This window comes from Capra hircus, chromosome 6 (genome assembly GCF_001704415.2).
Source record: "Capra hircus breed San Clemente chromosome 6, ASM170441v1, whole genome shotgun sequence".
Lineage (NCBI taxonomy): Eukaryota > Metazoa > Chordata > Mammalia > Artiodactyla > Bovidae > Capra > Capra hircus.
Genome location: NC_030813.1, coordinates 59,250,339 through 59,264,811, shown reverse-complemented (window position 1 = coordinate 59,264,811; position 14,473 = coordinate 59,250,339). Strand labels below are relative to the sequence as shown.

Genomic DNA, 14,473 nt, shown 5'->3' with positions numbered 1-14,473 from the left:
TCTTATGGTTTTAAATGATTGGTGAGTATCCATAGAAGAAAATTTATCTTTAAGTTATTAATGCAAGGAAGTTTGGCATCAACCTTTAGTATTTATTTTGGATAGACTCTTTTGTTTACATGTTTGTGTGTTTACATATATGTGACAAATTTGCATACCCATATGTAATATGTGATTCAATTTTAAAAGTAAAATATAGAAAATTAGGAAAGCAAGAAAAAACATCTGATAACCTTAACAGAACTGGTATAGTCATTTTAATGCAGAATACTTCTCCCCTAGATTTAAATTCTGGCCACATAGTACTTCTACATACTTTTGCCCCCTTAACCACAAGAATTTCATATTGAGCATACTGGGTTTCTGACTCATTTCTTATAAGGGATATGAATTTCTTAGTAATATTGCTCTTGGAAGCAGGAGCAGGGAACTAACCTTTATTGAAGAAGAGAGGAAATGAGAGATTGGCGAGAGTAGGGAGGTTAAATAAGGGTACATATTTTTATAATTCAATCTTGAGAAAAATAAAGGAAAAGTCAAGTTTTGGTATTTTGAGGTTCTTAGAACTGATTGCTCTTGTTTTTTTCTTCTTTTGTTTTAAATTTTTTTTTTTAAGAGAGGATCGAATCCAAGATTGAATCCAAGGATAAGCTGACATTTTGTTGTTTAAAATGTTTGCATGGAAGGACAGAAATGCCTTGGGTAGCCATTGCCTTCTCCGGGGCATCTTCCCCACCCAGGGATCCAACCCAGGTCTCCTGCATTGTAGGCAGTTTCTTTACCATCTTAGCTACCAAGGAAGCCTAATACGCAGTACCTGCCTCAAAGCAATATTAATTTATAAACTTCTTGGTAGAATTTCAAAGAGGACGATCCCAAAATGTTTCTGGAGGACAATAAATGTCGGTGGAATTAATAGTACATTACCCAGGACTTTCTTGATGGTTCAGTAGTTAAGACTCCATGCTTCCACTGTAAGGGATGCCAGTTGGATTCCTGGTTGAGGAACTGAGAGCCCACAGGTTGTGTGACACAGCCAATAAATAAATAAATAGAAATATAAAGAAAATATTATATTACTAATTTAAGATAAGTAAAACCAATAATAGTCTATTTCTTTTTATCATTTATAAGGACTTTCCTAGGATCGCCTGGAAGTAATATTAGTCTGTCTCCTCTATTTTGTAGGTTTACCTTGATCTTGTGGTTAAGAGAGTGTTTGATAGGTTTTTCTACTATAAAGTTACCTTCTTCTGATTTCTATCCTTTAGAAGGGAGTCAGGAAATCTAGTCCATGTTTAAGGCTGGGGTAGGGTTAAGCTTCATCTCCCAGAGGATGATTAATACTACTTGGAATTTTATAAGGAAGATTTGTCCCTTTCCCTCCTACTTTCCTCTCCCTTTGTGGGAGTATTTTAAAGCAAACCATAGATGACACACATGTCATTGATAAGAGAATTTTTATAGTTCTTGATACATATTGCTAAATTAAACTCCAGAAGGATTATGGCCATTAACTGGAGGACTAGCAATGTATGAGTAAACTTTTATGGTACTTTTTTGGTGTTTTTTTAGGTGAAAGTTTACGTTTTAATTTGCATTTATTTGATTAGTTAGGGTGACCTTTTAAAATGTTTGTTAATTAGCTGTAGCACCTCTTTTGGGAATTATCTTTTCCCTTGGTCTTTACTTATTTTAAAGGTCTTTTAGAGACTCTGTTAGCTATTTTAACTCCTTTTTTTCTTAGAGACTTAAGAAATTTATTTACATTTTGCTTACTGGCCCTTCATTTTTAATCATCTTCAGGGTTTTGTCTTTTATTCATATCTTATGATCACATCATTCTTAGTCCTGTTGTATTCTTTAAAAATTTTTTCCTCCTCTTGCATTTACCTGTATATATTATAAGGAAATTTGGCAGCCATTGGTAAAGCAAGAAGTAAACAAGTAAGACCATTTTAGGTAAAAGTCATCTAATGGTAATTCCATTCCAAATTAATGTGAGAACTCTTTGTGGGTTAGTCTAGCATATGAATTACTTGCTTTAAAAATTCATGACTGGTTCTCCTAAGCATTTTGTATTAAAAGTACTTTTATGTTATACTTTATAAATATTTACTGTTTTGGAGTGTATTATAGAGAAGGCAGTGGCAACCCACTCCAGTACTCTTGCCTGGAAAAATCCCATGGACAGAGGAGCCTGGTAGGCTGCAGTCCATGGGGTCGCTAAGAGTTGGACATGACTGAGCAACTTCACTTTCCCTTTTCACTTTCATGCATTGGAGAAGAAAATGGCAACCCACTCCAGTGTTCTTGCCTGGAGAATCCCAGGGATGGGGGAGTCTGGTGGGCTGCCGTCTGTGGGATTGCAGAGTTGGACACGACTGCCGCGATTTAGCAGCAGCAGCAGCAGCAGCACTGTATTACAAAAGTATGAGATTAACTTTTATAATCTTGAAACCTATGTTGACATTTTAGTATGTTTTGGGAATTTTTGTTACCCCTAGGTATTGTAAAATACCTTCTTTTAAAAAAAGTATAATTTCTTAAAAAAGAAACCTAGGTGATAATAGCTTCTTGCAAAGATATATTAAAACCAAATAGTTTCTTCTGTAAGAGAAACCAAGATGAACTGTCACACATGTGCAAATATATAAAGGCCTTCCCACCTAAATTTTTAGGCTTGGGAGACATTTTATGTTTTTTTTTTTACTTCCTTTTAGTCCTTAACAATTATGACAATAACAAATAGTTCCAAAGTAAAAGAGCTGAAGTAAAATTGTCAAAAGAAAGTCAAGGGTTTATGGTTACCCTTCAGTTCTTTCAGCTTGTTCCTGGAAGAAGATAGTGTGTTAGTCACAGCATTAAAGAAAATGAGAGTACTCTCCTAATAATGTTTCACATTGTCATTGGATGTTATTTTTAATTGCTGTTGGGATTTTAGATCTATTTTCCTATGGTTGTTTACAGTTCTGTCAACTCTTTAGCTAACAGTCTAATAAATTAATATTTAAATGGAAATAGACCCTTACAAATCTGGCTTTGTAGCCACCTAGAAGAAAAGGAAGCAAATAACCTATAACACGTTCTTAATCTTACTGTGATATAATGGATTAATACTCAATAATATAAAGAGCTCCTAAAATCAACTAGACAAAAAGAGTTTGAAAAAGAAGAAATAACTTGAAAAGATGTACAGCCTCATTACATGGGTAATAAAAGCAATAAGACACATTTTGGGGCCTGACATTCTGGCAAAAAGTTTTTTTTTTTTTTTTTGTATATTTAAGTATTGTTATACTATTAGTGGTGGTTACATTGTATGAATTGCTAACTACTATGCTGTGCAATTAGTAATATATACTATGTGCTTTTGATTGAATTGAAATTGGTTAAGGCTTTTTGTGAATGCCTTTAGACCTAGAGATTTCTTTTAAAAAAAACCAAAAACTTAGTCCTACAAAATATGGGCACAGAGATGTTTGTTGCAACATTATAGTAACAAATGTTGGAAAGGCCCTAAATTATCTTTACTAAAGAAATGCCAAAATTGTATGTTCATGTTTTGGAGTATTATGTAACCATTAAAAAGAATGAAGTAGAGCTTTATATATTGAAAGGTCTTCAAGACTTAATGTTACCCAAAAGCAAGCTGCAGAACATGTATAATATGATCTCGAAAAACCTACCAAAATGATGTATGTGTATATATACTTAAAAGGATATAAATACATATAAAAAGACCTGAAAGTAGTCACACTTGACTGTTAACTATGGTACATCTGGGGAAAGGGAGGAGAATTGGGGAGCGAGAAATGGGAAGGTGGACATTTGCCATTTTACTCTGTGCTTCCAGGGATACCACTGATACTAAATATGTAACACTGATAATGTTGCTGTTTTACAAATATTTGCTACTAAGAGTGTTTGGCCTAAGCAGGAACCACTTTTAAAACGTTTTATTTCCTAAAGAATCAGTCCTGTATATAAGCATGCAGTTCCATGGCATAATTCTAGAAAACACAGTAATAGAAAAGTAGTGTCTACGTTTTTCATCTTTTCCAAAGTTAAAAACAGGCAATTGAATTTGACTCCCCAAAGATGAACTAAGGTAAATTAAACCGAGCTAGCGTGAGCTGGAATGTTTAAGGTTCTAACCGCAGATAGTAAATTGGTAGCACTGGAAAATTCCTTCAGCACATACAGAAACAGGATGACTCAACCGACTTAACTACAGCTGAAGTCTACCAGGGAGGGTTTATTAGTTGTACTTGGTGGAGGAAATGACCCAGATCTGAGGAATACGGGAAATTGTGTTTGCCCTCCCAGCATAGTGAGTGGATTATTTTACTGCTTTCCTGTGCTGAGAGTTGTTGAAGAGTGGACGGTTTGAGAGCTTTAGATCTGTTTTATCCTTTATGCTGCATTCAAAAGTCATCTGTAAACTGTTGCTTAATTTACACCCAGAGTCATAATACCACAAATATTCATTATAGTGGGAAAATACTGACGTGATATATAAGTTAAATGCTTGTTATGGCAAATCCTAAAATAGAAGAAAGTAGAAATGTATAAAAGCTCTCTATCACTCAACTTCAGTAATTATCAATTCACGGCCACTTTTGTTTCTTAATGCCGTATTTACTTCTCTCTCCTAGATTATTTTGAACTTCTTCAGTGCACTGTTATTTTTTATGACTTTGGCCTTTTGTGACCAACTGGAGTAAAACTGGTTGTCTTCAAGGGTCAAACCCATAACTTTGATATTATTCAGCATTGTTCTCACATTAAGGATGTGTATTGAGGAGGCAAATAACTCCTCTGAAACATGAAAAACAAGAGCATTGTTTTAAGTTACTTTCTATGAAAGGGCTCTTCTAGGCCGATTTACCAGAATTCTGATTCAGTAGCCCAGTTTTGTCTTGCCCAGGGTAGAGCAGCTTCTTAATGTCTTTGGCCACCAAGGGGTTTAAATATGGGGTGGAATCAGGTACAGTTTTTGCTCTAGTACTCAGCTGCTGATGTGCATTGTTGCTTGTTCTGAGGTCCTAGCCAAAACATAACTGTTGCCATTCTTTTTTTTTTTTTTTTAAGTAATTTTAAAGTGGAAACTCTTAACTGAAAATAGTACATAAAACAGCTCAAGTTTACATATAGAAATTTCCACAGAAGCATTGTACTATTGAGGAATGTCCTATTTGTAAATGCATTTTCTTATTTTACTGGCAGCTAATTAAGACCAGCTGATACTTTTAAATTCTAGTTGATTTACATGTTCCTGGCATATATAGATACAGAGAAAATAAACATTGTCCAAAATTTTAAAAATACTTGTTCATTGCTATGACTTAAGCAAAGAGGGAGGTGTTCAGAGACAGAGTGATGATTAAAATAGGCTCCTGCCCCCAAGCTGTGTCTTTGTCTGGAGGGGTGGGTAGTGGTGGAGTCTAATTTTATAAGTCAAATGAATTAAAGAGACCTAAAAATAGCTGTTTTATAATTTTGATAGGTGCTAAAAAACAAGTCTCCTTTCGTTTTATAAAAGTCAGTTTGCTAGTACTTTCTTAGAGTATTTCTGTGTTAAGGGACTATAGAACTGGATAGACATCGGACTTTTAGTATTTGAACTTTATTTTAAAAAAACTTATGATTATATCTTTTAATTTCAACCAACATTGCATTGGCCTGGCAAGGCACTGAGAGGGCAGGAGGAAGGACCCGTATTTGTGAATATTGCGTATGTCCACACCCAGCACAATCCGAGCCCTTTAACAGTTGAGGAGCAGACTTCCAAGGGTGAACTTTATGTACACAAAAGGGTAAATTATGTTTATTTTCAGGGTTTTCTCTACATCGAAAGCTTATCAATTAAAAGAACATATGGACACAGAGTGGCCTCAGACAAAACTGAAGTAGTCAGAGTTTGTATTTGATTTTTGAGAGTGAGACTGTTCAGCTTAGGTTGCCTTGAACTCTGCTTCCCCTCCCCAAACCCACTTACCTTAGCTCAGGCAAGAAGATACTAGATGGGAAATAGGTTTTCCCTGACTGTTATGTGACTTGATTTCACCTCAGTGTATCTTGGATGTTTCCCCAAATCATCACATAGAAAATTGACTCATTCTTAAAGATGACCCTGTATGCGAGAGAACAAAAGAGACACAGATGTATAGAACAGTCTTTTGGGCTCTGTGGGAGAGGGAGGGGGGGATGATTTGGGAGAATGGCATTGAAACGTATAATATCATATAAGAAACGAATCGCCAGTCTAAGTTCAATGCAGGATACAGGATGCTTGGGGCTGGTGCACTGGGATGACCCAGAGGGATGGTATGGGGAGAGAGGTGGGAGGGGGATGGGGAACACATGTACACACGTGGCGGATTCATGTTGATGAATGGCAAAACCAATACAATATTGTAAAGTAATTAGCCTCCAATTAAATAAATTTAAATTAAAAAAAAGAAAATTGGCTCATTCTTTTCAACAGCTGTATAGGACTTCATGTACTCATACTGTTGTTTATTTAATTAGAGCTACATGGATAAATACTTTGAATTAATATTTTTTGCTCTTATAAAAAACATTGCAGTGGGCATCCTTATATAAAAATTTTGCATGTTTATTTGGATATGGATATCTGAGTCATCCATGTAAAATTCCAATTTTCTGGTAAAAGTGATGTTTAGATTTGCATTTCTTACATTTTGTAGTTGCTTATTGGTTCTGTTTTCCTTGTGAACATGCTCTTTGCTCCTTTTATCTGTTAGACTGCCATTTTCATACTGACTTTTCAGAACTATCTGTAAATTAAGGAAATTAACCCTGATACGTGTTGAAGGTGTTTTTTCCTAAAGTTCTTTGTCTTTACAGTGTATTTTTGGCTTATAGTAATGAATATCACTTTAACTGTCAAAATTATTGATCCTTTATAGTTTTTTGGAATTATGTTCTTCTGCATTCATCCCAGTGACCTGGTTGTGGTTATATATTGTGACTTTTTAAATTTAATTTTTTCTATATTTTAAAAGTTTTCGTATATATGTACATAGTCATTATAAGAAATGTGTAAAAATTAACAAAATGAATGTCTGTCCTCCAAATTACATTCTCCTCTCCAGAACTGATCACTCATTAAATTTGATGTATTTTCTTCCAGTCCTTTATGTATGCATCATACTTTAAAGAAGTAGACAACTATTTTACCATTTCTGAATAGTCCATTGTTTAAAATGGCACCTTTTAAGAAACAGAGCTGAAGATTTCGGCTGATTTTTACTAAGAAAGCTCAGACAGTAAACTAGGAAACTTTTCTCAGTGACAATATATACAAAATAAAACTTCGGGATATATAATCTCTCATAGAAAACTATATTTTGGATTACTACCACTATGCCATATGTATAACACAGTTGTTGTTCAGTTGCTTAGTCACGTCCAGCTTTTTGCAACCCCATAGACTGCAGCATGCCGGATTTCCCTGTCTTTCACCATCTCCTGAAGCTTGCTCAAACTCATGTCTACTGAGTCAGTTATGCCATCCAGCCATCTCGTCCTCTGTCATCCCCTTCTCCTCCTGCCTTGAGTCTTTCCCAGCATCAGGGTCTTTTCTAATGAGTCATCTTTTCGCATCAGTTGGTCACACTATTGAAGCTTCAACTGCAGCATCAGTCCTTCCAATGAATATTCAGGATTGATTTCTTTTAGGATCGACTGGTTTGATCTCCTTGCAGTCAAAGGGTCTCTCAAGAGTCTTTTCCAACAATACAGTAGTCCTTTGAAGTTTGTTTTTTAGAATGAAAAGTGAAAGTGTTAGTTGCTCAATTATGTCTGACTCTTTGCAACCCCATGGACTGTTGTTGCCTATCATGGGATCTCCCAGGCAAAAATACTGCAGTGGGTTACCATTTCCTCTTCCAGGGGATCTTCCCAACCCAGGGATTGGATCAAACCTGCATCTTCTGCATTGCAGGTGGATTCTTTATGGGCTAAAATGTCTTTAATTTGCTTGTCCATAAATAACAAGTAATTCTTGGTTAGAGAATTCAAATAACAAAGGACCATATAGTGTATGATTCCATTTACATGAATTGTTCATAATAGGCAAATTCATGGGGACAGAAAGCCAGTTAGTGATTACCTAGTACTGGGAGGAAGAGAGGAAAGTGAAGAGTGAAAAGTTTCCTAGTTAACTCAGCAGACATGAGTTTGAGAGGAAAGTGAAGTGAAGTAAAGGTTTTGTTTTAGAGTTATGAAATGTTTTAAAATTGTGGCAATGATTGCACAATTCTGAGAATATCCTAAATATTGAATAGTACCTTTTTAGCACCTGAACTGTATAGTACGTGATTTATCTCAGTGAAGCTGTTATAAAAAATAAATTCAAGTAATACATCTGTGTGTAGATGGAATAAATATTTCTAAGACTCACTTTTATAAATATTCTAAAAATAAATAAAGTACCACCTTTATTACGTTCAAAATTCTGGTAAAGTCATAGGTCAGTTTGCCAACGTTCTGTTCTGATCCATTGCTCTGGTTGAGTATTTGTGTGGCCTCACTTTAAAAAGTTAAATTGCTCCTGCATCTAGAATTTGTTTTGTTTTAGGAATGAGGGTAAGGAGTCAGCTTTCCCCAACACTGTTTATGGAATAGCTTATCTTTCCCCCAGTGATGTGATGTGCTGCTTTTTGGTTCTTCCAGGTCTTAGTTGAACATTTCTTATATCTTCATCGGCTTTGCCCCCATTCATTTTCCAAGACCCTGGATTGTGTTCATTATCATTATCCTGAATTCTTTTTCTGAAAGGTTGCCTGTCTCCACTTAATGTAGTTGTTTTTCTGGGGTTTTATCATGTTCTTCATCTAGGACACCATCCTCTGCCTTTTCTGCCTGTCTGACTTTCTGAGATTTGGGGGTTTGTTTTGCAGGATGCGGGGTTGTAGTTCTTCTTGCTGCTTCTGTCTGCTTTCTGGTGGATGAGGCTATCTAAAAGCTTGTACAAGCTTCCTGATGGGAGGGACGGGTGGTGGGTAGAACTGGGTCTTGCTCTAGTAGAGGGGGCAAGTTTAATAAAACTTTGTCTGCTAATGGGTGGAGCTGTGTTCCCTCCCTGATCATTGTTTGGCCTGAGGTGACCCAGCACTGGAGCTCACAGGCTGTATGGTGGGGCCGTTGGTGGCCCCTAAGAGGGCTTCCACCCAGGTGTGCTTCCCCAAACTGCTGCTGGCAGTGCCCTTGTCGCGGGCAGTGAGCCACAGCCACCCCTTGCCTCTGCAGGAGACCTGCCAACACTAGCAGACAGGCTTGCTTCAGCCTCCTCTGTGGTCACTGCTTCTTGCCTCTGGGTCCTGCTGTGCACGAGACTTTATGTGCCCTTCAGGGGGGGGTCTCTGCTTTCCCCCATCCTGTGTAAGTTCTATAATCAAATCCAGCAGACCTTCAAAGTCAGATTCTCTGGGGATTCCTAGTCCTGTGCCAGCCCCCCCAGGATGCGAACCCTGACGGAGGGCTCAGAACCTTCAGTACGGTGGGAGGACATCAGTGGTACAGTTGTTCCCCAGTTTGCGCGTCGCCTACCTGGCAGTCTTAGGGTTTGGTTTTTATCCTCATTGTGCCCCTCCTGCCGTCTCATTGTGGCTTCTCCTTTGTCTTTGGGTGCCAGGTATCTTTTTTTTTGGTGGGTTCCAGTGTCTTCCTGTCGATGGTTGTTCATCAGTTAGTTGTGATTTCAGTACTCTCACAAGAAGAGGGATGTCCCTCTACTCTGCCATCTTGGACAGATCTCCTCACTTGTTACTCTTATTTTTCAAGATCTTCCCAGCCATTTCCTGGCTATTGTCTTGTTAGTTCATGCCCCTCCTCCCCCCTCCCCCTGACATTGATATCATTTTAGATAACTCATTTTTTTTTTCTTTCAGAGGGCTTTCCTGGTAGGATGAAGACTGCAAAGTGGACATAGCTTTACTGTTGTTGTTTAGTTGCTAAGTCGTTTCCAAATCTTTGTGACGCCGTGGGCTGTAGCCTGCTAGGCTTCTCTGTCCATGAGCTTATCCTGGCAGGAATACTGGAATGGGTGGCCATTTTCTTCTCCATTTGACATAGCTTAGGCTGCTTTAGTAAAACAGCGCAAACTGAACGGCTTAAACAACATTGATTTCTCACAGTTCTGGATTTGGGGAGGCCTGTGACTAAGGTGTGGTAAGGAATCTCTTCCTCCTTATGTAGATGGATGCCCTCTTGCTGTATCTTCACATGTCAAAGAAAGAGATATCATATCTTTAAGGGCACTAATCCTGTTTATACGGGCTCTACTCTGATAACCTTATTACCTCCCAAAGGTAGTGGTGGTGGTTTAGTCGCTCAGTCATGTTCAACTCTTTGTGACCCCTATGGACTGCAGCATGCCAGGCTTCCCTGCCCTTCACTATCTCCTGGCGTTGGCTCAAACTAATGTCAGTGGAGTTGAGGTGCCGTCCAACCATCCTACCTCCAGATACCATCACCTTGGGGATTAAAGCTTCAAAATAAGAGTCTGTGGGGGGCGGCAGTTGGCACAAACATTCAGTCCGTGGCAGTGCTGAGGCTAACAAAGTTAAAGGATTAAGTGATTAAGCAGAATAGAGCGCTAGCAACAGCATCTTCACAGGTGGGACCAGTAGAGTATATGAAGACTTTTGGATTTATAGAAAATCAGTCTGGTGATAAAGTGGTAGCCAGTCATTTGTATAGATTCATAATTCAAGATTAGTAATTCATAGATATAAGTCAATAAATTTGAACTGTAAAGAGAACTATTATGAATCTATACATAACATGAATTCTTCATAGCTCAAGAGAAAGAGTAACTCTGAATAGTAGTCTTATGATTTATTTTTTCCTTCCTCCTAGATTTAAACAGTCAAGTTAAATCAAGCTGGGTAATCATGGCAGAAGGTGGATTCGATCCCTGTGAATGTGTTTGCTCTCATGAACATGCGATGAGAAGGCTGATCAATCTGGTGAGATGAACAGGGCAGTCCTCTTCAGAACTGAACTGTACCCCCTCTGTCTTGTTTTTGGGAGAATGTTGGTTATTGGAAAATTTTCATCCGATGGGCACTAAAAATTACTTCATAATGAGAATTCCACAGTGGTTTAAGTCATAATGGTTACAGTGCTTGCCAGCATTTCTTTTTGTGTTTTTCTGAGCATTTCTTTTACTAGAGATAAAAACAGATTGCTGTCTTCATTTATAGTAGATGTATGTTGGTGGAATTCACCATTGTGAGTGGTAAACACACATTTATGTAGACTTCTCTGTATTAATGCATATTGTTTTTGGTTATACAGAGCTCATTTACCTGATAAACTGTTAGGAAATCACACATCCTCTTATGATATAGTTCAAATCCTACTCTAAAAAATGGCATGACAATAAAGATTTCTATATAGATCATTTCCAAATCCAAAGCAATTATTTGATAGAGGCAGATTTCTGAATAGATTCTTGATAGGTTCTATTGGAGTATAGTGAGATTTCAATTGTAGGTTTAAGACTTTCCTAGTCTATAACCTTAAACACAAGGCTGTTTATGTATTATGTAACTGACATATATATATATAATATATATATATACATTGTTTATGTATTATACTTTATACTTTTTATGTACAAAAGGAAAGACTTCACTATTATTAAAAATAAAATAAAATTGACCCTTGAACAACAAACGCCTGAACGAGTTTGAACACTGAGGGTCCATTTATGGGCAGATTTTTTTCAGTAGTAAATACCACATACAGTACTGCATGACGCAGTTGGCTGAATCTGCGGGTACAGGACTGCTTGTTTGGAGGAATTGCATTACAGAGGGCCGACTATAAGTTAGATGTGGATTTTCAGCTGCATGGAGGGTTGGTGTCTCTAACCTCCTCATTCAAAGGTCAACTGTAAGTTATTATGTTATTGATTATAACATTTTGTTTGTTTAGAATAGTCTTGTACAGGGCTGTATTATTATAGGGCAGTTAATACAGGTTGGTTCAAACATTTGCTGAAATACTTGAATTGTTGGTAGTTAATTAGCAAGTTTCCTGCCCACTCAGTGTACATGTAATCAGTGCATTGATTATGAATGATACTTCTTTGAGAGTTAGCCTATACTAGGACTTATGATCCTTAAAAATGCCTCAAGAGGGTAGAGATGAACGAGGAACTTAAAAATTAAATCAGACTTTCTTGAGTATAGAAATGTGGCAGTATCATCTCTCTGATAACCTGACATAAAAACAGATTAGTCTGAATAGTCCCTTCAGTCATGTCCAACTGTTTGCGACCCTATGGACCATAGCCCACCAGGCTCCTCTTCTGTCCATGGGATTCTCCAGACGAGAATGCTGGAGTAGGTTGCTGAGCTCTCCTCCAGGAGATCTTCCTGACCCTGGGATTGAACCAGGGTCTCTTCTGTCTCCTGCATCGATAGGCGTGTTCTTTACTGCTAGTGCCACACGGGAAGCGCCAGTCTGAGGAGAGATGATAAAAAGTACTGTCTGGGAATTCCCTGGCCAGTGGTTAGGGCTCCACGCTTTCACGGCAGCGGGCCGGGGTTCATTCTCTGGTCTGCTAACTAAAATCCCATAAGCTGTGTGGCCCAGCAAAATAAATTAGTAAATAAATTTCTCCTGTTTATGTATAAAGTTTAAGCTGATAGTTTTAATGTCTGAATTCAATCAAATATAAGGCACACTTTTCGAATCACTGTGATGTTAGGAACAAAAGATAGCCTTGTAATCTATTTATAGTAACATTTCTCAAGAGATTAGTTTTTAATAAGGATTACTACCTCTTTTTATTTTTTAGTATAATACTTTTTATTTTTAACATACTTTATTTTATTAGCTTTGCTGCTTTTTAAGAGTTGGCTAAAACTAAGCCCTGCTCTTTAGGATTCCCTGTACACGTCTGTTCTCTTTAGTAGATTGTCAAGGAAGCCATGTTTAGCTTTTTTTATAACGAGCATAGTATTTCATGTTTGATGGTACATTACTTATAGCGATCTTTGTTTGAAATACTAATTTTGTGATAAAATTGACTTCAGATTTACAAATTTTCAAAAGTCCACATCTCTTAGTGTGTGCTAGATATTGTCACATCACTATAAATTACTGATGGATGACCCACTTGTGTATAACATGCTGATAGTTTGATAGATGTTGAATTGTGGTTTTTAATTTTTATGTCATGTGTATTCTTTGATTTAAATTCAGAGTCAAGCAGCATTTTGGGGTCATAACTACTCTTTGTTGGTATTTAGTTCAGTTCAGTCCCTCAGTCGTTTTGGTATTTAAGTGCTTTCTAAACATTTTTTTCTAAAGAAGTTTCTTTAGAAATATGGTCTCTAAATTCAGTAATTCAAATATTTCTGAATAATACTACTTATAATAACCAAAAATTATAAGCAACCTAAATGTCAATTAGTAGAGCAGTGATTATCATAGAAATTATATGATAAAATCTTGTTTGCAATAGTTATATTTGAAAAATATTTAAAAACAAGGGAAATAATGTGTGTTATATGAAATGAAAAAAAAAGATACACAAATGGCATTTAGTATGATCTTGCTTTTCTGTATACACATACCTCATATATATGTGTGCATAGGAAGAAAGACTAGAAGAGAATACATCAAAATGTTAAAATTGGCAATCTCTGCATTGTAGAATATAGGGTGACACTTCTCTTTTATAGTTTCCTGTATTTTCTGTGATAATAAATCTTATAATCAGAAAAAGGGTATCTAATGAAAGCTATCAACGTTTTCATTAAAATGTTATCAGTATTCCTTTTGTAATACTTTAGGCATCTTTTCCACCTCTCATGCATGTGTTATCTTCTACTTATACTTCACAGGATCCTTTTTGCACAGTACCTATTGTCTTATTACCTTGTAGAACTCATAACTCTACAGCCTATATTTTAAAAGCAGCTTATCTGTTTAAATATATTTTTTCTGTATTAGTTATAGCTACCAGAATGTAGATGTCTGCACGCTCAAGAAACTCACAGGTATAACAATACTGTTAAAGTATGATGACAGGGCAGAGATTCTTATTTTTTAAAAAACTGGACATTTAATTCATCTTTGTAATAAAGTAACATCTCATTAATTTCAAGTCCTAATCTGGAACTTTTGTATTTTCAACTTCATGTATAATAAAATTGGCTTTTCTTGTAGGTTAGAGTATTACCAATTCCTGAGAATTTAAAATGCTAATAGCAAGTAAAACTTGAAACTTGAGGATTTTAATGATTGGTTATGGTTAGCTCATTAGTTGTATGTTGCTAATGAGTTGCAGTTTTGTTTGGCCTGTTCTGTGGAAATAGGTGGGCTTTGCCAAGGAATATATTCAGCTTAGGAGCAGTTAAGATTTTACCATTAGTTCCTTTCCATTTTAATAAAGTTGTGTTCATTCACAATTTAAAACTAATTT

General features: G+C 36.6%; 1 protein-coding gene across 1 annotated transcript in view; it reads left to right on the top strand.

Moving 5' to 3' along the window:
• The window catches only part of SMIM14 (small integral membrane protein 14), a 62,516-nt gene that overhangs the window by 17,656 nt on the left and 30,387 nt on the right, over positions 1 to 14,473 (top strand). Inside the window, exon 2 of the mRNA XM_018049380.1 lies at positions 10,891 to 11,000. Within this exon, the coding sequence (XP_017904869.1) occupies positions 10,926 to 11,000 (75 nt within the window). The 5' untranslated portion in view covers positions 10,891 to 10,925. The remainder of the gene's footprint in view (positions 1 to 10,890; positions 11,001 to 14,473) is intronic.